This window comes from Oncorhynchus keta, chromosome 30 (genome assembly GCF_023373465.1).
Source record: "Oncorhynchus keta strain PuntledgeMale-10-30-2019 chromosome 30, Oket_V2, whole genome shotgun sequence".
NCBI lineage: Eukaryota > Metazoa > Chordata > Actinopteri > Salmoniformes > Salmonidae > Oncorhynchus > Oncorhynchus keta.
The window spans coordinates 11,712,716-11,737,846 of record NC_068450.1 but is presented as its reverse complement, the minus strand read 5'-3'; the positions used below and the strand labels follow the sequence as shown (position 1 = coordinate 11,737,846).

Genomic DNA, 25,131 nt, shown 5'->3' with positions numbered 1-25,131 from the left:
ATGTTAGTTGAAAAACGTTAAGACAAAGAGTAAGATGAAAAACAGAATAGGAGAACACGATCCCATGCAACAGCCAATAAAACAAGTATTTTTGCTATAATGTGTCATAAATTATTTATTTTCAGCACTCAAAGAGCAGAGAAGGAGAATCCCTTAGAGGACATGTGTGTCTCTTATCAGAAAAGTCTGATACATAACATGGATGTGCAGTTATTCAGCAAAATCATGTTGAGAATGTAACAAACGCATGCTATAGTTGACGAAAGCATTGTTTATCACCACTATATGATCATCACTTAATATACATTTAGCCTCTGGTAAGAGCACTGTTGTTGTTTTTCAAATCTAGACTCTGTGGGCTTTGCAAAGGCACTGTGTCCTTTTGCTCTTGAATAAAGAAAACACTCAATCTTTATGCAAAACATTGGTCTGAGGTGGTTTTGTGCAACGGATTGGTAAAAATAACTGTATACAGTAGATCTATGTGCAACTCATGCTTCTGCACATCAACATATACACAAATATATCTCAGAACCTTATAATTATCTGTCTACAGTTTAAAACTGGTCCAATGAATCTCAAGGGGGAAACTTGTTTCCCTTTGCATTTTGGTCACTATATGGCAGTAATATAATATATTATTTTCAACACACATAAAATACACACGCACACTCTTCCACAGATTTGGCATCTCGTTTGGCAGTGTCAACAGGTGTATATCCATAGAAATAGAATTTCTAAATGGACATTCCTTTTCAAGTCAACGTCACATGATGGGGTGGGCCGGTGGCCATGTTGAATGTACCCATGAGTGTATGAGTTGCATATCAAATTGTCACGTTCTAAGGAGCTTCCCCCATTCTAGTCATTCTATTTCTATGTGAAAAACACACCTATAATAACTAAACACTACAGGCCGTCAACTGAACCGGTCTAGGAACTGTAGAACACTGCTATGGAAGAGGCCCGTGTGGCCACTGCTCTCCTGGGTGAGCAGAACCCGTCCGTCAGGGCGATGTCTATGAAGCAGGACAGGCTCACCCTGCATCAGGCTCATTTCTGACTCTGTCTGGGCCTGGTAGGACGTCGCTACTCTGTGTCTGAGGGGGGATAGAGAAAGGGGAATGAGTGGAATAGAGAAAGAGATTGTCTATCTAACACATAACATAAACTCAGCACCCTGTCTTTCAAAGATAATTCATAAAAATCTAAATAACTTCACAGTTCTTCATTGTAAAGGGTTTAAACACTGTTTCCCATGCTTGTTCAATGAACCATAAACAATTAATGAACATGCACCTGTGGAACGGTCGTTAAGACACCAACAGCTTACAGAAGGCAGGCAATTAAGGTCACAGTTATGAAAACTTAGGACACTAAAGAGGCCTTTCTACTGACTCTGAAAAACACCAAAAGAAAGATGCCCAGGTTCCCCGCCCATCTGCGTGAACGTGCCTTAGGCATGCTGCAAGGAGGCATGAGGATTGCAGATGTGGCCAGCGCAATAAATTGCAATAAACTTTGAGACGCCTAAGACAGCTCTACATTGAGACAGGGGGGACAGCTGATCGTCCTCGCAGTGGCAAACCATGTGAAACAACACCTGCACAGGATCGGTACATCCGAACATCACACCTGCAGGACAGGTACAGGATGGCAACAACAACTGCCTGAGTTACACCAGGAACGCACAATCCCTCCATCAGTGCTCAGACTGTCCACAATAGGCTCACAGAGACTGGACTGAGGGCTTGTAGGCCTGTTGTAAGGCAGTTCCTCACCAGACATCACTGGCAACAACGTTGCCTATGGGCACAAACCCACCATCGCTGGACCAGACAGAACTCTTCACTGACGAGACGCAGTTTTGTCTCACCAGGGGTGATGGTCGGATTCCAGTTTATTGTCGTAGGAATGAGTGTTACACCGAGGCCTGTACTCTGGAGCGGGATTGATTTGAAGGTGGAGGGTCCGTCATGGTCTGGGTCGGTGTGTCACAGAATCATCGAACTGAGCTTGTTGTCATTCCAGGCAATCTCAACGCTGTGCGTTACAGGGAAGACATCCTCCTCCCTCATGTGGTATCCTTCCTCATCTTGACACGACCCTCCAGTATGACAATGCCACCAGCCATTCTTAGTGTGATTTCCTGTAAGGCAGGAATGTCAGTGTTCTGTCATGGCCAGCGAAGAGCCCGGATCTCAATCCCGTTGAGCACATCTGGAACCTGTTGGATCGGAGGGTGAGGGCTAGGGCCATTTCCCCCGGAAATATCCGGGAACTTGCAGGTGCCTTTGTGGAAGAGTGGGGTAACATCACACAGCAAGAACCGGCAAATCTGGTGCAGTCCATGAGGAGGAGATGCACTGCAGTACTTAATGCAGCTGGTGGCCACACCAGATACTGACTGTTACTTTTGATGTTGACCCCCCTTTGTTCAGGGACACATTATTCAATTTCACATGTCTGTGGAACTTATGTATCAGTTGTTGAATCTTGTTATGTTCATACAAATATTTACACATGTTAAGTTTGCTTGACCTTTTTTTTACCTTTATTTAACTAGGCAAGTCAGTTAATAACATATTCTTATTTACAATGACAGCCTAGGAACAGTGGGTTAACTGCCTTGTTCAGGGGCAGAACAACAGATTTAAAATGTAAAACAAAATGTTTTAACCTTGTCAGCTCAGGGATGTGATCTTGCAACCTTTCGGTTACAAAACCAACACTCTAACCACTAGGCCCACTGCAGCCCCCCAAAAAAGAACTGTCCTCCCACTGCAGTTGACAGTAAGAGGACGTTTCTTTTTTTTCTGAGATTGTTTGCCATTTAGCAGACGCTTTTATTCAAAAAGACTTATAGTCAAGCATATATTTTACGTATGGAGGGGCCCCAGCGGGAATTGAATTCACGACCCTTGTGATGCAAGTGAGCCACAGAGGACCCCCATCACATACAGAATACAGAAATCCTACTTCCTGAAGCCAGACACTAAGCAGGCCAGTTTGTGAAAAAGGAGGTGCTGGTTCCTCTCCTACCTGCTAGGGCTGCTGGACTGCATTGACGCAGATGGTGCTGATGAGGATAATGAAGAGGTAGGTTTCTGATTGGAAGTCAGAACATCAGAGGGGTTTGTCTCCAGACCTTTCCGAAGAACAGGAGCCTTGCCTTCTTTCAGGATGATCCCAGGCCCATCTCGCCCCAGTGTGAGTGATGGAGCCCAGACCTCCAGGGGAGGTGGACCAGGCCGGGTACTGGCGGGGGGCTGGCTACCCGAGGGCAGGGAGGTGGTCCTGGGTCGTGGTGTAGGGGAATCAGGCTGGGTCAGGAACCGCACTGACTTGGTGGGCTGAAGGATAAAACACATACACAATGTTGCCATTATGATACAGCAGTGGAATAGGAATAAAGATGATTGATGCTGGATATAGCAGACAGTGGTAGTCAGCATGTGCTATGTGAATGAGATCATGGTTAGAGAGAATTTCAAAATAAATAAAAACGAAATAAAAGTCAAAGTAGACATGAAACCAGTCAACTATCCCTCTAAGCTACTAATAAGATCTAGAAGGCAGGTGTGCGTGTTACCTTCTCTGTGTTGTTCTTGAGGGCGTCTGGTCTCACTAGGATAGAGTGTATGGGGTGCTGACCATTCGATGCTGCTTGCTTCGTCTCCAACACCTGCCTATCAAACACCTCTCTGGCAGCTGTGTCCCTGTCCTTCATAGAACTACCACTAGGGGGCGCTTGACCTTCAGACATCCAGGCCAGAGATCTGTAGTGATTGGGCAGGATGCTCATGTGTTGTTTCTTCCTGAGCAGAGCAGGGGAGAAGCCAGGACCCTGGATGTGGCTAAAGTTCTGGCTGTGAGATTGGGACTGAGAATGGGGCTGAAGACCTGAGGTGGTGATGGTAGTGTGGGGGTAGTGGTTACTGCACTGGGACGAGCTCTGGGATGAGCTCTGACTGTGGGTCTGGGATTGAAGGGCTGAGCTGGATGAGATGGTGGTGTGGGGGTAGTGTTTTCCCCGCTGAGATGAGCCTGAGAGGACATGAAACATACTTTAAAGTCACTCAAAATGGATCCCTTGTCAAATCAACGCAATGTAATTTCCACTGCACTGTTCTGGGTTCCACATTGTACGATCTGACATATCAACTAGAATAGACAGGTTTAATCTCTGACTGGTCAATACTGAATAGAGAAGCCTTCTTTCCAGGTTTACTATCTCTGACTGGTCAATACTGAATAGAGAAGCCTTCTTTACAGGTTTACTATCTCTGACTGGTCAATACTGAATAGATAAGCCTTCTTTACAGGTTTACTATCTCTGACTGGTCAATACTGAATAGAGAAGCCTTCTTTCCATGTTTACTATCTCTGACTGGTCAATACTGAATAGACAAGCCTTCTTTACAGGTTTACTATCTCTGACTGGTCAATACTGAATAGAGAAGCCTTCTTTACAGGTTTACTATCTCTGACTGGTCAATACTGAATAGAGAAGCCTTCTTTCCAGGTTTACTATCTCTGACTGGTCAATACTGAATAGAGAAGCCTTCTTTACAGGTTTACTGTCTCTGACTGGTCAATACTGAATAGAGAAGCCTTCTTTCCATGTTTACTATCTCTGACTGGTCAATACTGAATAGAGAAGCCTTCTTTACAGGTTTACTATCTCTGACTGGTCAATACTGAATCGAGAAGCCTTCTTTACAGGTTTACTGTCTCTGACTGGTCAATACTGAATAGAGAAGCCTTCTTTACAGGTTTACTATCTCTGACTGGTCAATACTGAATAGATAAGCCTTCTTTACAGGTTTACTATCTCTGACTGGTCAATACTGAATAGAGAAGGCTTCTTTACAGGTTTACTATCTCTGACTGGTCAATACTGCATAATGTTAGGATAATAACCAACCAACATGGTTGAGACTGAGAATACAGCACTATGGAACTGTGGAACCACCCAACACCTGAAAATTGAACTTTGTAGAGTTCCAAACTTCCTTCACTCTTACCTCTGTGGGAACGATGGAAGACCCTCCTCACTGTGTCCCATCCCTCCGAGCTCACCCCATGCAGGGATTGTCTGGTGGCGCCGCCTGATGATATCATAGGCTGCGTGGCCATGGAAACAGACTGCTGCGGTAGCCGTTGTCCAGTAGAGTAACTAGTGCCATCTGAGTTGACCCTGTCGAGAGCTAGAACCACCGCTGGCGTTTTGGAGGACGAGGAGGTTCTTCTTCCAGAGACTGTACCAGGGCCTGCTGTCACTGCCTTGGAATCCAAGAGCCTGGCAGAAGTTCTGTGTTAGACAGGGAATAAATAGATATTGGTGTCAAAATCAATTAATTAGGTGTCCATGACACAAATGAAAGTAAAAAAAGATAGAACCACTGTAGGAAAGTAGTGTCACTGATGACCCCCACATCAGCTAACAGAAAGGCTGATCCCTCTGATAACTTTAACCACAGCATTACATACAATCCAAATATCAATTGCTACTCGTTTCTCATGGTCTGCGTAATGAAACCGGCAGAAATGGCTCTCCCGCTTACCTGAGGACAGGTGTGACGTAGTTGCCGGGCAGGATGCCCACTTACCTGAGGACAGGGGTGACGTAGTTGCCGGGCAGAATGCCCACTTACCTGAGGACAGGGGTGACGTAGTTGCCGGGCAGAATGCCCACTTACCTGAGGACAGGTGTGACGTAGTTGCTGGGCAGAATGCCCACTTACCTGAGGACAGGTGTTATGTAGTTGCCGGGCAGAATGCCCACTTACCTGAGGACAGGTGTGACGTAGTTGCCGGGGAGGATGCCCACTTACCTGAGGACAGGTGTGACGTAGTTGCCGGGGAGGATGCCCACTTACCTGAGGACAGGTGTGACGTAGTTGCCGGGGAGGATGCCCACTTACCTGAGGACAGGTGTGATGTAGTTGCCGGGGAGGATGCCCACTTACCTGAGGACAGGTGTGACGTAGTTGCCGGGGAGGATGCCCACTTACCTGAGGACAGGTGTGACGTAGTTGCCGGGCAGAATGCCCACTTACCTGAGGACAGGTGTGACGTAGTTGCCGGGGAGGATGCCCACTTTGCCTGTCCGTAGAGAGAGGCCTCGGAGCCAGCCCTCCTTAAACTTCCCATACACCCCCACCATCTCCCCCTTCCTCAGCTCCAGTTCCTCAGAACGACGGGGCTTGTAGGAGTACAGAGCAGCACACCTGAAGAACGAATTATATGTTAGGTTACAACAATCTCACATACAGTACATTCGGAAAGTATTCAGACCCCTTCACTTTTTCAAAATGTTGTTACGTTACAACCTTATTCTAAAATGGATTCAATCATTTTCTCCCCTCACCAATCTAAACACAATACCCTATAATGACAAATTTGGTGCACATTTATTAAAAATGAGAAACAGAAATACCTTATTTACATAAGTATTCAGACCCTTTGCTATGAGACTCCAAATTGAACTCAGGGGTATACTGTTTCCATACATCAACCTTGAGATGTTTCTACAACTTGATTGGAGTCCACCTGTGGTAAATTCAATTGATTGGACATGCTTTGGAAAGGCACACTCCTGTCTATACAATGTCCCACAGTTGACAGTGCATGTCAGAGCAAAAACCAAGCCATGAGGTCGAAGGAATTGTCCGTAGAGCTCAGAGACAGGGTGTTTTTCAGCAGCAGGGACTGGGAGATTAGTCAGGATTGAGGGAAAGATGAACAGAGCAAAGTACAGAGAGTTCCTTGATGAAAACCTGCTCCAGAGTGCTCACAAAGGTTCAACTTCCAACAGGACAACAACCCTAAGCACACAGCCAAGACAACGCAGGAGTGGCTTTGGGACATGTCCTTGAGTGGCCCAGCTAGAACCTGGACTTGAACCCGATCTAACATCTCTGGAGAGACCTGCAAATAGCTGTGCAATAACGCTCCCCGTCCAAACTGACAGAGCTTGAGAGGATCTGCAGAGAAGAATGGGAGAAACTCTCCAAATACAGGTGTGCCAAGCTTGTAGCAAAAATGTATAAACAACTATTTTTGCTTTGTCATTATGGGATATTGAGATGTCATTATGGGCTATTGAGATGTCATTATGGGCTATCGAGATGTCATTATGGGGTATTGAGATGTCATTATGGGGTATTGAGATGTCATTATGGGGTATTGAGATGTCATTATGGGGTATTGAGATGTCATTATGGGGTATTGAGATGTCATTATGGGGTATTGAGATGTCATTATGGGGTATTGAGATGTCATTATGGGGTATTGAGATGTCATTATGGGCTATCGAGATGTCATTATGGGGTATTGAGATGTCATTATGGGGTATTGAGATGTCATTATGGGGTATTGAGATGTCATTATGGGCTATTGAGATGTCATTATGGGGTATTGTAATGTCATTATGGGGTATTGTGATGTCATCATGGGGTATTGTGTGTAGATTGATAAGCAAAAAAAAATGTCATACATTTTAGAATAAGGCTGTAAAGTAACGAAATGTGGAAAAAAGTCAAGGGGTCTGAATACTTTCTGAAGTCACTGTAGATACAGAGACACTGTAAGGAAGTCACTGTAGATACAGACACACTGTAAGGAAGTCACTGTAGATACAGACACACTGTAAGGAAGTCACTGTAGATACAGACACACTGTAAGGAAGTCACTGTAGATACAGACACACTGTAAGGAAGTCACTGTAGATACAGACACACTGTAAGGAAGTCACTGTAGATACAGACACACTAATGAAGTCACTGTAGATGCAGACACACTAAGGAAGTCACTGTAGATACAGACACACTAAGGAAGTCACTGTAGATACAGACACACTGTAAGGAAGTCACTGTAGATACAGACACACTGTAAGGAAGTCACTGTAGATACAGACACACTAAGGAAGTCACTGTAGATGCAGAAACACTGTAAGGAAGTCACTGTAGATACAGACACACTAAGGAAGTCACTGTAGATGCAGACACACTGTAAAGAAGTCACTGTAGATACAGACACACTGTAAGGAAGTCACTGCAGATACAGACACACTGTAAGGAATGCACTGTAGATACAGACACACTGTAAGGAAGTCACTGTATATACAGACACACTGTAAGGAAGTCACTGTAGATGCAGACACACAGTAAGGAAGTCACTGTAGATACAGACACACTGTAAGGAAGTCACTCTAGATGTAAATGTAAATGTAATACAGACACACTAAGGAAGTCACGGTAGATGCTGTAGACTGGTTATTACTACTGTGTTCCTGCAGTGTTTCTCCAACACTACAGCTGTTACTAGTCCAGTGTTAGTCCAGTGTTTGTCCAGTGTTAGTCCAGTGTTTCTACAGTGTTTGTCCAGTGTTTGTCCAGTGTTAGTCCAGTGTTAGTCCAGTGTTAGTCCAGTGTTAGTCCAGTGTTAGTCCAGTGTTTCTCCAGTGTTTCTCCAGTGTTTCTCCAGTGTTAGTCCAGTGTTAGTCCAGCGTTTGTCCAGTGTTAGTCCAGTGTTAGTCCAGTGTTAGTCCAGTGTTAGTCCAGTGTTTGTCCAGTGTTAGTCCAGTGTTAGTCCAGTGTTTCTCCAGTGTTAGTCCAGTGTTAGTCCAGTGTTTCTCCAGTGTTAGTCCAGTGTTAGTCCAGCGTTAGTCCAGTGTTAGTCCAGTGTTTCTCCAGTGTTAGTCCAGCGTTAGTCCAGTGTTAGTCCAATGTTAGTCCAGTGTTTCTCCAGTGTTAGTCCAGTGTTAGTCCAGCGTTTCTCCAGTGTTAGTCCAATGTTAGTCCAGTGTTTCTCCAGTGTTAGTCCAGTGTTAGTCCAGTGTTTGTCCAGTGTTTGTCCAGTGTTTGTCCAGTGTTAGTCCAGTGTTAGTCCAGTGTTAGTCCAGTGTTTGTCCAGTGTTAGTCCAGTGTTAGTCCAGTGTTAGTCCAGCATTTGTCCAGTGTTTCTCCAGTGTTAGTCCAGTGTTAGTCCAGTGTTTCTCCAGTGTTAGTCCAGTGTTAGTCCAGCGTTAGTCCAGTGTTAGTCCAGTGTTTCTCCAGTGTTAGTCCAGTGTTTCTCCAGTGTTAGTCCAGTGTTAGTCCAGTGTTTGTCCAGTGTTAGTCCAGTGTTTCTCCAGTGTTAGTCCAGTGTTAGTCCAGCGTTTCTCCAGTGTTAGTCCAATGTTAGTCCAGTGTTTCTCCAGTGTTAGTCCAGTGTTAGTCCAGTGTTAGTCCAGTGTTAGTCCAGTGTTTGTCCAGTGTTTGTCCAGTGTTAGTCCAGTGTTTCTCCAGTGTTAGTCCAGTGTTAGTCCAGTGTTTCTCCAGTGTTAGTCCAGTGTTTCTCCAGCGTTAGTCCAGTGTTTGTCCAGTGTTTGTCCAGTGTTAGTCCAGTGTTTGTCCAGTGTTAGTCCAGTGTTTCTCCAGTGTTAGTCCAGTGTTAGTCCAGTGTTTGTCCAGTGTTAGTCCAGTGTTTCTCCAGTGTTAGTCCAGTGTTAGTCCAGTGTTAGTCCAGTGTTAGTCCAGTGTTTGTCCAGTGTTAGTCCAGTGTTTCTCCAGTGTTTCTCCAGTGTTAGTCCAGTGTTAGTCCAGTGTTAGTCCAGTGTTAGTCCAGTGTTAGTCCAGTGTTAGTCCAGTGTTTCTCCAGTGTTAGTCCAGTGTTAGTCCAGTGTTAGTCCAGTGTTAGTCCAGTGTTTCTCCAGTGTTTCTCCAGTGTTAGTCCAGTGTTAGTCCAGTGTTAGTCCAGTGTTCAAAAGCTGATGGAGTTGCTAGGCGGCGAACTGCTTGGTATCAGCGGAGGTTGTTACTACCATTTTACTACTGTATTACTCCATAGTTACTACTATGTTACTACTACGTTACTCTAATGTTTCTCCAGTTTTACTCACACACTGATGGATAACTGCTGAGTGGAAGACTGTTTGGTGTCGGCTGAGGCGGAGGGGGTCTGGGGGTTGATCAGAGCCATGGTGATGGTGGGAGGAGCTTCACCACTACTCATCTTCCTCTCGCCCTATAGAAACAGAGGAGGAAGACCAGGATGTAAATATGTATACTGCCATAGTGTTCTTCCTCTCACTCTATATAGAGAAAAAGAGGAAGAATTCAAACAGTAAAGTCGGAGAAGATATCATGTAAACTGACAGAGGACGACTAAGATGCCCTCATATTAAATGTGGAAAAGGGCATTTATGAGGTATAAAGGAGAAATAAAGCAGACTTTAAAGCAGGACTGCTAGAAAGAGAACCTGGGAGAGACAGGAAACAGGGAACAGGAAGATAGACAGACGTAAACATGTATGATTTAAAAAAAGGATATGAATGCAAGTCATTGAATTTAGTCACTCTTTGACAGCATCCCTTTTGATTTCAACAAACAATTACATGCATGTTTGCCAATGCCAGAACATAAAGGTGAACGATACCCCACCATTAAAAAAATAATGTTTTACCTTTATTTAACCAGGTAGGCTAGTTGAGAACAAGTTCTCATTTACAACTGTGACCTGGCCAAGATAAAGCAAAGCAGTGCGACAAAAAACAACACCACAGAGTTACACATAAACAAACGTACAGTCAATAACACAATAGAAAAATCTATATACAGTGTGTGCAAATGTAGAAGAGTAGGGAGGTAAAGCAATAAATAGCTCACAGAGGTGAAATAATTACAATGTAGCATTAACGCTGGAGTGATAGACATGCAGATGATGTGCAAGTAGAGCTACTGGGGTGCAAAAGAGCAAGAGGACAAGTAACAATATGGGGATGAGGTGGGCGATTTACAGATTGGCTATGTACAGGTACAGTGATCGGTAAACTACTCTGACAGCTGATGCTTAAAGTTAGAGAGGGAGAAATAAGACTACAGCTTCAGTGATTTTTGCAATTCGTGCCAGTTATTGGCAGCAGAGAACTGGAAGGAAAGCGGCCAAAGGAAGTGTTGGCTTTGGGGATGACCATTGAGATATAATATGTGGACAACTACAAATGCCTACGTGTAACCCTCCAAAGTCCACTCCTACTTTGGCCACCTTTCCTTCCAGTTCTCTGCTGCCAATGACTGGAACAAATTGCAAAAATCACTGAAGCTGGAGATGCATATCTCCCTCACTAAATTTAAGCATCAGCTGTAAGAGCAGTTTACCGATCATTGCACCTGTACACAGCCCATCTGTAAATAGCCCACCCAACTACCTCATCCCCATATTGTTATTTTTGCTCCCCAGTATCTCTACTTGCACATTCATCTTCTGCACATCTACCATTCCAGTGTTTAATTGCTAAATTGTCATTATTTCGCCACTATGGCCTATTTATTGCCTTACCTCCCTAATCTTAAATACATTTGCACACACTGTATATAGAGTTTTCTATTGTGTTATTGACTGTATATTTGTTTACTCCATGTGTAACTCTGTGTTGTTGACTGTACATTTGTTTACTCCATGTGTAACTCTGTGTTATTGACTGTACATTTGTTTACTCCATGTGTAACTCTGTGTTGTTGACTGTACATTTGTTTATTCCATGTGTAACTCTGTGTTGTTGACTGTACATTTGTTTACTCCATGTGTAACTCTGTGTTATTGACTGTACATTTGTTTACTCCATGTGTAACTCTGTGTTGTTGACTGTATGTTTGTTTACTCCATGTGTAACTCTGTGTTATTGACTGTACATTTGTTTACTCCATGTGTAACTCTGTGTTATTGACTGTACATTTGTTTACTCCACGTGTAACTCTGTGTTGTTGACTGTACATTTGTTTACTCCATGTGTAACTCTGTGTTATTGACTGTACATTTGTTTACTCCATGTGTAACTCTGTGTTATTGACTGTACATTTGTTTACTCCATGTGTAACTCTGTGTTGTTGACTGTACATGTGTTTACTCCATGTGTAACTCTGTGTTATTGACTGTACATTTGTTTACTCCATGTGTAACTCTGTGTTATTGACTGTATGTTTGTTTACTCCACGTGTAACTCTGTGTTATTGACTGTACATTTGTTTATTCCATGTGTAACTCTGTGTTATTGACTGTACATTTGTTTATTCCATGTGTAACTCTGTGTTATTGACTGTATGTTTGTTTACTCCATGTGTAACTCTGTGTTGTTGACTGTACATTTGTTTACTCCATGTGTAACTCTGTGTTGTTGACTGTATGTTTGTTTACTCCATGTGTAACTCTGTGTTGTTGACTGTACATTTGTTTACTCCATGTGTAACTCTGTGTTGTTGACTGTACATTTGTTTACTCCATGTGTAACTCTGTGTTATTGACTGTACATTTGTTTACTCCATGTGTAACTCTGTGTTATTGACTGTACATTTGTTTACTCCATGTGTAATGACTGTACATTTGTTTACTCATGTGTAACTCTGTGTTGTTGACTGTACATTTGTTTACTCCATGTGTAACTCTGTGTTGTTGACTGTACATTTGTTTACTCCATTTAACTCTGTGTTATTGACTGTACATTTTGTTTACTCCATGTGTAACTCTGTGTTGTTGACTGTACATTTGTTTACTCCATGTGTAACTCTGTGTTGTTGACATGTGTAACTCTGTGTTATTGACTGTATGTTTGTTTACTCCATGTGTAACTCTGTGTTATTGACTGTACATTTGTTTACTCCATGTGTAACTCTGTGTTGTTGACTGTACATTTGTTTACTCCATGTGTAACTCTGTGTTATTGACTGTACATTTGTTTACTGTAACTCTGTGTTGTTGACCATGTGTAACTCTGTGTTGTTGACTGTACATTTGTTTACTCCATGTGTAACTCTGTGTTGTTGACTGTACATTTGTTTACTCCATGTGTAACTCTGTGTTGTTGACTGTACATTTGTTTACTCCATGTGTAACTCTGTGTTGTTGACTGTACATTTGTTTACTCCATGTGTAACTCTGTGTTGTTGACTGTACATTTGTTTACTCCATGTGTAACTCTGTGTTGTTGACTGTACATTTGTTTACTCCATGTGTAACTCTGTGTTATTTGACATTTGTTTACATTTGTTTACTCCATGTGTAACTCTGTGTTGTTGACTGTACATTTGTTTACTCCATGTGTAACTCTGTGTTATTGACTGTATTTTTGTTTACTCCATGTGTAACTCTGTGTTGTTGCCTGTACATTTGTTTACTCCATGTGTAACTCTGTGTTGTTGACTGTACATTTGTTTACTCCATGTGTAACTCTGTGTTATTGACTGTACATTTGTTTACTCCATGTGTAACTCTGTGTTATTGACTGTACATTTGTTTACTCCATGTGTAACTCTGTGTTATTGACTGTACATTTGTTTACTCCATGTGTAACTCTGTACATTTGTTTACTCCATGTGTAACTCTGTGTTATTGACTGTACATTTGTTTACTCCATGTGTAACTCTGTGTTATTGACTGTACATTTGTTTACTCCATGTGTAACTCTGTGTTATTGACTCCATGTGTACATTTGTACATTTGTTTACTCCATGTGTAACTCTGTGTTGTTGACTGTTTACATTTGTTTACTCCATGTGTAACTCTGTGTTGTTGACTGTATGTTTGTTTACTCCATGTGTAACTCTGTGTTGTTGACTGTATGTTTGTTTACTCCATGTATGTTTGTTTAACTCTGTGTTGTTGACTGTACATTTGTTTACTCCATGTGTAACTCTGTGTTATTGACTGTACATTTGTTTACTCCATGTGTAACTCTGTGTTGTTGACTGTACATTTGTTTACTCCATGTGTAACTCTGTGTTATTGACTGTATGTTTGTTTACTCCATGTGTAACTCTGTGTTGTTGACTGTATGTTTGTTTACTCCATGTGTAACTGTCTGTGTTATTGACTGTTATTGATGTTTGTTTACTCCATGTGTAACTCTGTGTTGTTTACTCCATTGACTGTACTGTACATTTGTTTACTCCATGTGTAACTCTGTGTTGTTTGTACATTTGTTTACTCCATGTGTAACTCTGTGTTGTTGACTGTATGTTTGTTTACTCCATGTGTAACTCTGTGTTGTTGACTGTATGTTTGTTTACTCCATGTGTAACTCTGTGTTGTTGACTGTACATTTGTTTACTCCATGTGTAACTCTGTGTTATTGACTGTACATTTGTTTACTCCATGTGTAACTCTGTGTTATTGACTGTACATTTGTTTACTCCATGTGTAACTCTGTGTTGTTGACTGTACATTTGTTTACTCCATGTGTAACTCTGTGTTATTGACTGTACATTTGTTTACTCCATGTGTAACTCTGTGTTGTTGACTGTACATTTGTTTACTCCATGTGTAACTCTGTGTTATTGACTGTACATTTGTTTACTCCATGTGTAACTCTGTGTTATTGACTGTATGTTTGTTTACTCCATGTGTAACTCTGTGTTGTTGACTGTATGTTTGTTTACTCCATGTGTAACTCTGTGTTGTTGACTGTATGTTTGTTTACTCCATGTGTAACTCTGTGTTGTTGACTGTACATTTGTTTACTCCATGTGTAACTCTGTGTTGTTGACTGTATGTTTGTTTACTCCATGTGTAACTCTGTGTTATTGACTGTACATTTGTTTACTCCATGTGTAACTCTGTGTTATTGACTGTACATTTGTTTACTCCATGTGTAACTCTGTGTTGTTGACTGTACATTTGTTTACTCCATGTGTAACTCTGTGTTATTGACTGTACATTTGTTTACTCCATGTGTAACTCTGTGTTATTGACTGTACATTTGTTTACTCCATGTGTAACTCTGTGTTATTGACTGTACATTTGTTTACTCCATGTGTAACTCTGTGTTGTTGACTGTACATTTGTTTACTCCATGTGTAACTCTGTGTTATTGACTGTACATTTGTTTACTCCATGTGTAACTCTGTGTTATTGACTGTATGTTTGTTTACTCCATGTGTAACTCTGTGTTGTTGACTGTATGTTTGTTTACTCCATGTGTAACTCTGTGTTGTTGACTGTACATTTGTTTATTCCATGTGTAACTCTGTGTTATTGACTGTACATTTGTTTACTCCATGTGTAACTCTGTGTTGTTGACTGTACATTTGTTTACTCCATGTGTAACTCTGTGTTATTGACTGTATGTTTGTTTACTCCATGTGTAACTCTGTGTTGTTGACTGTATGTTTGTTTACTCCATGTGTAACTCTGTGTTATTGACTGTACATTTGTTTACTCCATGTGTAACTCTGTGTTATTGACTGTATGTTTGTTTACTCCATGTGTAACTCTGTGTTGTTGACTGTATGTTTGTTTACTCCACGTGTAACTCTGTGTTGTTGACTGTACATTTGTTTACTCCATGTGTAACTCTGTGTTATTGACTGTACATTTGTGTTAATTGACTGTACATTTGTTTACTCCATGTGTAACTCTGTGTTGTTGACTGTACATTTGTTTACTCCATGTGTAACTCTGTGTTATTGACTGTACATTTGTTTACTCCATGTGTAACTCTGTGTTGTTGACTGTACATTTGTTTACTCCATGTGTAACTCTGTGTTGTTGACTGTACATTTGTTTACTCCATGTGTAACTCTGTGTTATTGACTGTACATTTGTTTACTCCATGTGTAACTCTGTGTTATTGACTGTACATTTGTTTACTCCATGTGTAACTCTGTGTTATTGACTGTACATTTGTTTACTCCATGTGTAACTCTGTGTTGTTGACTGTACATTTGTTTACTCCATGTGTAACTCTGTGTTATTGACTGTACATTTGTTTACTCCATGTGTAACTCTGTGTTGTTGACTGTACATTTGTTTATTCCATGTGTAACTCTGTGTTATTGACTGTACATTTGTTTACTCCATGTGTAACTCTGTGTTATTGACTGTACATTTGTTTACTCCACGTGTAACTCTGTGTTATTGACTGTACATTTGTTTACTCCATGTGTAACTCTGTGTTGTTGACTGTATGTTTGTTTACTCCATGTGTAACTCTGTGTTATTGACTGTACATTTGTTTACTCCATGTGTAACTCTGTGTTGTTGACTGTATGTTTGTTTACTCCATGTGTAACTCTGTGTTGTTGACTGTACATTTGTTTACTCCATGTGTAACTCTGTGTTGTTGACTGTACATTTGTTTACTCCATGTGTAACTCTGTGTTGTTGACTGTACATTTGTTTACTCCATGTGTAACTCTGTGTTATTGACTGTACATTTGTTTACTCCATGTGTAACTCTGTGTTGTTGACTGTACATTTGTTTACTCCATGTGTAACTCTGTGTTGTTGACTGTACATTTGTTTACTCCATGTGTAACTCTGTGTTGTTGACTGTACATTTGTTTACTCCATGTGTAACTCTGTGTTGTTGACTGTACATTTGTTTACTCCATGTGTAACTCTGTGTTATTGACTGTACATTTGTTTACTCCATGTGTAACTCTGTGTTGTTTGCGTCGTTCTGCTTTGCTCTATCTTGACCAGGTCACAGTTGTAAATGAGAACTTCTCAACTGGCCTACCTGGTTAAATAAAGGTGAAATAAATAAAAAATATTGAAAGAAATTCAAGAGCATGTTGTGTCTCAACCGATTGAGGGCACAACACAAAAACCTTAGATGACGTACAATAGGATCAACACATGTGAATGATGCAGTGCTTTGGGCTTCACCTCGCCATCGGTCAGTGTGACATTGGATAATTAAAGTGTATTCAAGAAAGTTATGTTCAGGCCAACTGTAGGCTAATGTGTTAGTAGTTGTGTCATTCTGCCAATCCAATAGCAAATAACCACAGGCTGTTTTAATTATAACATCAAATTAACACATTTTCAATCAAAACGATTATATTAATGACAAATGACAAACAGGTAGTGGTCAAAATTCCGAAACAATAGAATAGACGTGTGGGTGTGTGTTCATCTGTTTTGCACAAATAGGCCTGCATATTTTTTTTAATAAAGAAAAATCTATTAAGAATTATGCCTTTTTAAATTTGTACAGAGAAAACAAGAAATCTAGATGTATATTGTGTATCGTCCAAACCTCTGAAAAAAATGTAGATACTACTTTTAGGCCATTTCGCCCAGCCCTACTCACAATGCCCTATTACTCCTCCTCCCTCTACCCTCCTCCTCCCCCTCTTCTCTCCCCTCCCCTCCTCCTCCTCCCTCTCCTCTCTCACATCTCTCCCTCTCCTCCTCCTCCTTGTCCTCTCTCTCTCTTCTCTCTTCTCTCCCTCTCCCCTCCTCCTCCTCCCTCTCCTCCTCCTCCCTCTCCTCTTCCTCCCTCTCCTCTCCTCCTCCCCCCTGTCCTCTCTCTCTTCTCTCCACTCCTCCTCCTTCCTCTCCTCTCCTCCTCCCTGTCCTCTCTCTCTTCTCTCCACTCCTCCTCCTCCCTCTCCTCTTCTCCTCCTCCTTGTCCTCTCTCTCTCTTATCTTCTCCTCCACCTCCTCCCTCTCCTCCTCCTCCTGTTGTAATGGTTTGTGGTTAACAGTGTAGTCATTCTGTAAACACTACATAGTGGTGTTCCAGACCCAGGCTATTAGCATCACACCTCTAGAAACACAGCCTAGCAGGGTGTTCCAGACCCAGGTTATTAGCATCACACCTCTAGAAACACAGCCTAGCAGGGTGTTCCAGACCCAGGTTATTAGCATCACACCTCTAGAAACAAAGCCTGGCAGAGTGTTCCAGACCCAGGCTATTAGCATCACACCTCTAGAAACACAGCCTAGCAGGGTGTTCCAGACCCAGGCTATTAGCACCACACCTCTAGAAACACAGCCTAGCAGGGTGTTCCAAACCCAGGCTATTAGCATCACACCTCTAGAAACACAGCCTATCAGGGTGTTCCAGACCCAGGCTATTAGCATCACACCTCTAGAAACACAGCCTATCAGGGTGTTCCAGACCCAGGCTATTAGCAACACACCTCTAGAAACACAGCCTATCAGGGTGTTCCAGACCCAGGCTATTAGCAACACACCTCTAGAAACACAGCCTAGCAGGGTGTTCCAGACCCAGGCTATTAGCATCACACCTCTAGAAACACAGCCTAGCAGGGTGTTCCAGACCCAGGCTATTAGCATCACACCTCTAGAAACACAGCCTAGCAGGGTGTTCCAGACCCAGGCTATTAGCACCACACCTCTAGAAACACAGCCTAGCAGGGTGTTCCAGACCCAGGCTATTAGCATCACACCTCTAGAAACACAGCCTAGCAGGGTGTTCCAGACCCAGGCTATTAGCACCACACCTCTAGAAACACAGCCTAGCAGGGTGTTCCAGACCCAGGCTATTAGCACCACACCTCTAGAAACACAGCCTAGCAGGGTGTTCCTACTGTCTCTCCACTTGGTATAATGTCATACAATCTCCAGCGACATAACAAGTCAACTGTTAACCGCAGGTAACTTCTTAGCAACTGTTAAACTGTTAGTGACTGTTAGCACAGATCAGTTTGTTTGTGCTTCATACGCCAACACCTCTTCCTTTGGTTGTCATCCCAAACATGACTGGCAATCACACAAATCAGATCGGGTAAAGAAACAGGTCAATAAATAAACTGTTCTCCACAGACAGCCTCAGACAGCCTCAGACAGCCTCAGACAGCCTCAGACAGCCTCAGACAGCCTCATAGCATTTTATAGCCGTTGTTGACATGTTGGTAATGTTGGTTCTCTGATTATGAAGCCCGTACTGTATAACATTAACGTTAAATAAACAGCAATGTTAAAGATTGTTTTACTTCCTATAATACCACCATCAACATCATGACATCACAACAATAGTGCTGAGGCGGGAAGAAAGCCCGTAACATCAACAACCTCCTTCTGTTTAGCTGGGTGGGAGGGAAGGAAGGAAGGGCAGGACTAGGCACAGCAATGTGAAGGAGTATTACCTGCTCAGTGAAGAGGAAGGAGCTCTCAGGCAGATCAGAGAGGGAGAGAGAGAAAGAGAGAGTGAGAGAGAGATGAGAGCGAGAGGGAGAGAAAGAGGGAAATAAAGAGAGAGAGGGAGATCAGGAATGAGAGAGAAAGAGAGTGAGAGAGAGATGAGAGCGAGAGGGAGAGAAAGAGGGAAATAAAGAGAGAGAGGGAGATCAGGAATGAGAGAGGGAGAGAGGAGAGAAATGAGAGGTTTTGTTATATAACTGACTTACAGTGACTCACAGTCAATGAGAAGGAGGATGCAGGACTCTGCAGTGTGACCATTTTACTCACATATTACGGCTAAATATTTTGCCGTGCGACCTGGAGTATCAGTGTACCTAAAAATAAGATTTTTTTTAAAGTCTCCCACCTCCAAAAAAATGTGTTCCTAAGTTCCTTTTAATGAGTTACAATTCATATAATGAAATCAATTGAAATAAATAAATGAGGCCATAATCTATAGATTTCACATAACTGGGCTGGGGAGCAGCCATGTATGGGCTTGGGAGGGCATAGGCCCGCCCACTTGGGAGTCAGGTCCACCCACTTGGGAGCCAGGTCCACCCACTTGGGAGCCAGGTCCACCCACTTGGGAGCCAGGTCCACCCACTTGGGAGCCAGGTCCACCCACTTGGGAGCCAGGTCCAGCCAATCAGAATGAGACATCTGTAGCATTATGTTGTGTGACAAAACTGCATATTTTAAAGAGACCTTTTATTGTCCCCGGCACAAGGTGCACCTGTGTAATGGTCATGCTGTTTAATCAGCTTCTTGATATGCCACATCTGTCAGGTGGATGGATTTTCTTGACAAAGGAGAAATGCTCACTAACAGGGATGTAAACACATTTGTTAATAACATTTGAGAGAAATAAGATTTGTGTGTGCATGGAAAAAAATATGCGATCTTTTATATCAGTTCATGAAACATGGGACCAACACTTTACATGTTGCATTTATATTTTTGTTCAGTATTAAACAAAAGGTCAGTGCAGAGCCCTGAGGTTTGAAATTAAATCTCTGCAGGTGTGTTTTTGTGTTGGTAAGGATGGCATAGCACCAGCGTCAGAATAACCTGCTTTGAAACGACTAAGGCTACACAGCATAGTGTAGTTGTACAGTTTCACTTTGGGTTAAAAGGTAGAGGATTCATTTCTTTATCTGGGACCAGGTACACATAGCACACGTTAGGTACTGCACCTGAGTTAGCGTAGCTGCGTAGCTAACTCTGCACCAGCAGTCCAGATGATGTTTATGGTACACCAAGGAAGGTCAAGGTTGTTGTGCCCTCTATCTCTTCTCAGATGCACCTCTGCTAAATGAGCACCTGGGAAGCATTGTTGAGCACCCTTCCTGTCTGTGTCTCCATACCAAATTGCACCCTACATAGTACACTACGTTTGACCAGAGCCCTGGTCTATATAGGGGTATAGGGTCCCATTTTGGACACAGGTGTATTCCATCTCCCAGGCCAGACCACAGGAGGACCATGCAATGTACTTTCAGACTGCTACTCATCAGCTTTAGGAAAGCCTGGCCTCCTACTAAAAACTCTGATTGGAATCTGGGCTTCCTTGCTGTTTCCTATACAGCTTCCTTGCTGTTTCCTATACACTATGTTCCATCTTCCAATACCTCCATCTATCTATCATTCAGTCCATCTATCTATCATTCAGTCCATCTATCTATCATTCAGTCCATCTATCTATCATTCAGTCCATCTATCTATCATTCAGTCCATCTATCTATCATTCAGTCCATCTATCTATCATTCAGTCCATCTATCTATCATTCAGTCCATCTATCTATCATTCAGTCCATCTATCTATCATTCAGTCCATCTATCTATCATTCAGTCCATCTATCTATCATTCACTCCATCTATCTATCATTCAGTCCATCTATCTATCATTCAGTCCATCTATCTATCATTCAGTCCATCTATCTATCATTCAGTCCATCTATCTATCATTCAGTCCATCTATCTATCATTCAGTCCATCTATCTATCATTCACTCCATCTATCTATCATTCAGTCCATCTATCTATCATTCAGTCCATCTATCTATCATTCAGTCCATCTATCTATCATTCACTCCATCTATCTATCATTCAGTCCATCTATCTATCATTCACTCCATCTATCTATCATTCACTCCATCTATCTATCATTCACTCCCTCCATCCATCTATCATTCACTCCCTCCAGTGTCTCCCTAGTGTCTCCCTAGTCTTAAAGGACTAGTTAGTCTGAAAACAGACGGTCTTAAAGGACTAGTTAGTCTGAAAACAGACGGTCTTAAAGGACTAGTTAGTCTGAAAACAGATGGTCTTAAAGGACTAGTTAGTCTGAAAACAGCCTGTGTTAAAGGACTAGTTAGTCTGAAAACAGTGTAGATGTGGATATGAAAGGAAAACTGAGAGAAAGAAGAGGATGGAAGACAGGAGAAGAGGAGGAGATGAGGAGAGGAGGAGAGGAGAGGAGGAGATAAGGCAAGGAAGGAGAGGGGTGGGGAAGTGTTCTCTCTCTAGTCGATGAAAACCCTGGCATTCCACAGAGATCTTGAGACAACAGCAATAGAGAGACAGCTTATAGGGGAATTCCAAGGAGGAAGAATATAACCAAAAGCAAACCAGAGCTGACTATGTAAGAAGCACAAAGTCAACACCAAGACACTAAGTAACAGAGTAAATGGCTTGAAGCTTTATCCAAATCCTCTACGCTCCCCTGCACACACACACACACACACACACACACACACACACACACACACACACACACACACACACACACACACACACACACACACACACACACACACACACACACACACACACACACACACACACACACACACACACACACACACACCTGAGGACTGACCTTTTGTGACAGGTGTCTGCCAGTGCTTCGCTTCACGCGCTGGGAGGTCACACCTGAGCCTGAGCGGTTAGAGGAGCTGTGATTGGCAGAGGGGGGCTGGTTCAGGCTGTTGAGGGCACTAACGCTGGGTGGCTGAGCCTGCCCCTGGTTCGGCTGGTACACACTGTTGATATTAGCAGCTTGTTAGATTTTTTTCCTGGGTGGTGGTGGGGGGGGGGGGGTTGAGAGCAGAAATATTGGGGGTCTTTGTGGGGCTCTGGGGGCAGGTTGAAGCAGGTTGTCCTGTTGGGGTTTGTTGAGTCACCGGTCCCGCTGTTGCTAAACCCACTCTCACTCCTGATCCGTGGGCAAGATCCAGCCGAGATGTCACTCCCCTTCCAAGGCTTTCCCTCCAGAAGCTTGGCTGCTGCCGCTGTGATTGGCTAGGAGAGAAGAAACACATTACAGGATCCGAGAGAGAGAGAGAGAGATGGAGAGAGACCGAGAGTGACCGAGAGGACACAGAGAGAGACAGAGCCAGAGAGAGAGAAAGAGAGAGACACAGAGAGAGACCGAGAGAGACCAAGAGGACACATAGAGAGAGAGAGAAAGAGAGAGAGCGAGAGAGACACAGAGAGAGAGACAGAGAGAGAGAGAGAGAGAGAGAGGAAGAGACCAAGAGAGTGAGAGACCGAGAGAGTGAGAGACAGAGTGACAGGGAGAGACGGAGTGACAGGGAGAGACCGAGAGAGCGTGATAGAGAGACCGAGTGTGAGAGAGAGACCGAGTGAGAGAGAAAGTGAGAGAACATACATAGAGAACCCACTCACTCCTATTCTCTCTGTGAAAATGAAACACATTACAGGATCTGAGAGAGAGAGACACAGCGAGAGTGAGAGACCGAGAGAGTGAGAAACCGAGAGAGTGAGAGACCGAGAGAGTGAGAAACCGAGAGAGTGAGAGACCAAGAGACAGGGAGAGACCGAGTGACAGGGAGAGACAGAGTGACAGGGAGAGACCGAGAGAGTGAGAGACCGAGTGACAGAGAGAGACCGAGAGAGTGAGAGACCGAGAGACAGGGTGAGACCGAGAGAGTGAGTGACCGAGTGACAGGGAGAGACTGAGAGACCGAGTGACAGGGAGTGACCGAGTGACAAGGAGAGACTGAGTGACAAGGAGAGACCGAATGACAAGGAGAGACTGAGAGACCGAGTGACAGGGAGAGATGAGGGACTGAGAGACCGAGTGACAGGGGGAGACCGAGAGACCGAGTGACAGGGATAGACGAGGGACTGAGAGACAGAGTGACAGGTAGAGACAGAGTGACAGGGAGAGACAGAGTGACAGGTAGAGACCGAGTGACAGGTAGAGACCGAGAGAGTGAGAGACCGAGAGACAGGGAGAGGCCGAGTGACAAGGAGAGACTGAGTGACAAGGAGAGACCGAATGACAAGGAGAGACTGAGAGACCGAGTGACAGGGAGAGACGAGGGACTGAGAGACCGAGTGACAGGGAGAGACCGAATGACAGAGAGAGACTAAATGTCAGGGAGAGACCGAGTGACTGAGAGACCGAGTGACAATGAGAGACTGAGAGAGTGAGAGACCGAGTGACAGGAAGAGACCGAGTGACAGGGAGAGACCTAGTGACAGGGAGAGACTGAGAGACCGAGTGACAGAGAGAGACCTAGTGACAGGGAGAGACCGAGTGACAGGGAGTGACTGTGAGACCGAGTGACAAGGAGAGACCGAATGACAGGGAGAGACTGAATGACAGGGAGAGACCGAGTGACAGGGAGAGACTGAATGACAGGGAGAGACTGAATGACAGGGAGAGACCGAGTTACAATGAGAGACTGATATGAGAGACCGAGTGACAGGGAGAGACCGACAGAATGAGAGACTGAGTGACAAGGAGAGACCGAGAGAGTGAGAGACCGAGTGACAGGGAGAGACCGAGAGAGTGAGAGACCGAGTGACAGGGAGAGACCGAGAGACTGAGAGACCGAGTGACAAGGAGAGACCGAGAGAGTGAGAGACCGAGAGAATGAGAGACTGAGTGACAGGGAGAGACTGAGAGACTGAGAGACCGAGTGACAAGGAGAGACCGAGAGAGTGAGAGACCGAGAGAATGAGAGACTGAGTGACAGGGAGAGACCGAGAGACTGAGAGACCGAGTGACAAGGAGAGACCGAGAGAGTGAGAGACTGAGAGAGTGAGAGACTGAGAGACAGGGAGAGACCGAGAGACTGAGAGACCGAGAGAATGAGAGACCGAGTGACGGGGAGAGACCGAGAGACTGAGTAACAGGAAGAGGCTGAGAGACCGAGTGAAAAGGAGAGACCGAGAGAGTGATAGACCGAGTGACAGAGAGAGGCTAAGAGTGAGAGACCGAGAGAGTGAGAGACCGAGTGACAGGGAGAGACTGAGTGAGAGGGAAAGACTGAGAGAGTGAGAGATCGAATGACAGGGAGAGACCGAGAGACCGAGTGACAGGGAGAGATGAGGGACTGAGAGACCGAGTGACAGGTAGAGACCGAATGACAGGGAGAGACTGAATGACAGGGAGAGACCGAGTTACAATGAGAGACTGATATGAGAGACCGAGTGACAGGGAGAGACCGACAGAATGAGAGACCGAGTGACAAGGAGAGACCGAGAGAGTGAGAGACTGAGTGACAGGGAGAGACCGAGAGAGTGAGAGACCGAGTGACAGGGAGAGACCGAGAGACTGAGTGACAGTGAGAGACCGAGAGACTGAGAGACAGAGTGACAAGGAGAGACTGAGAGAGTGAGAGACCGAGTGACAGGGAGAGACCGAGAGACTGAGTGACAGGGAGAGACTGAGAGACCGAGTGACAAGGAGAGACCGAGAGAATGAGAGACCGAGTGACGGGGAGAGACCGAGAGACTGAGTGACAGGAAGAGGCTGAGAGACCAAGTGAAAAGGAGAGACCGAGAGAGTGAGAGACCGATTGACAGGGAGAGATCGAGAGACTGAGTGACAGGGAGAGACCGAGAGACTGAGAGACCGAGTGACAAAGAGACACCGAGAGAGTGAGAGACCTATTGACAGAGAGAGGCCAAGAGAGTGAGAGACAGAGAGAGTGAGAGACCGATTGACAGGGAGAGACCGAGTGACAGGTAGAGACAGAGTGACAGGGAGAGACAGAGTGACAGGTAGAGACCGAGTGACAGGTAGAGACCGAGAGAGTGAGAGACCGAGTGACAGGGAGAGACCGAGAGAGTGAGAGACCTAGTGAAAGGGAGAGACCTAGAGAGTGAGAGACCGAGTGAAAGGGAGAGACCGAGTGACAGGGAGAGACCGAGTGACAGGTAAAGACCGAGTGACAGGTAGAG

At 43.9% G+C, this 25,131-nt stretch overlaps 1 protein-coding gene across 1 annotated transcript; it reads right to left on the bottom strand.

The window, feature by feature from the left end:
* Positions 1-77: 77 nt before the first annotated feature.
* LOC118363916 (E3 ubiquitin-protein ligase SH3RF3-like) lies at positions 78-21,961 on the bottom strand. The gene is made up of 7 exons (XM_052487618.1): positions 21,794-21,961; positions 9,887-10,011; positions 6,063-6,233; positions 5,028-5,314; positions 3,593-4,047; positions 3,043-3,353; positions 78-1,100 (listed from the first exon to the last, which is right to left on the bottom strand). The coding sequence occupies exons 2-7, from the start codon at positions 9,997-9,999 to the stop codon at positions 920-922; spliced, it is 1,518 nt and encodes a 505-aa protein (XP_052343578.1). The 5' UTR covers positions 10,000-10,011; positions 21,794-21,961; the 3' UTR covers positions 78-919.
* Positions 21,962-25,131: the final 3,170 nt, after the last annotated feature.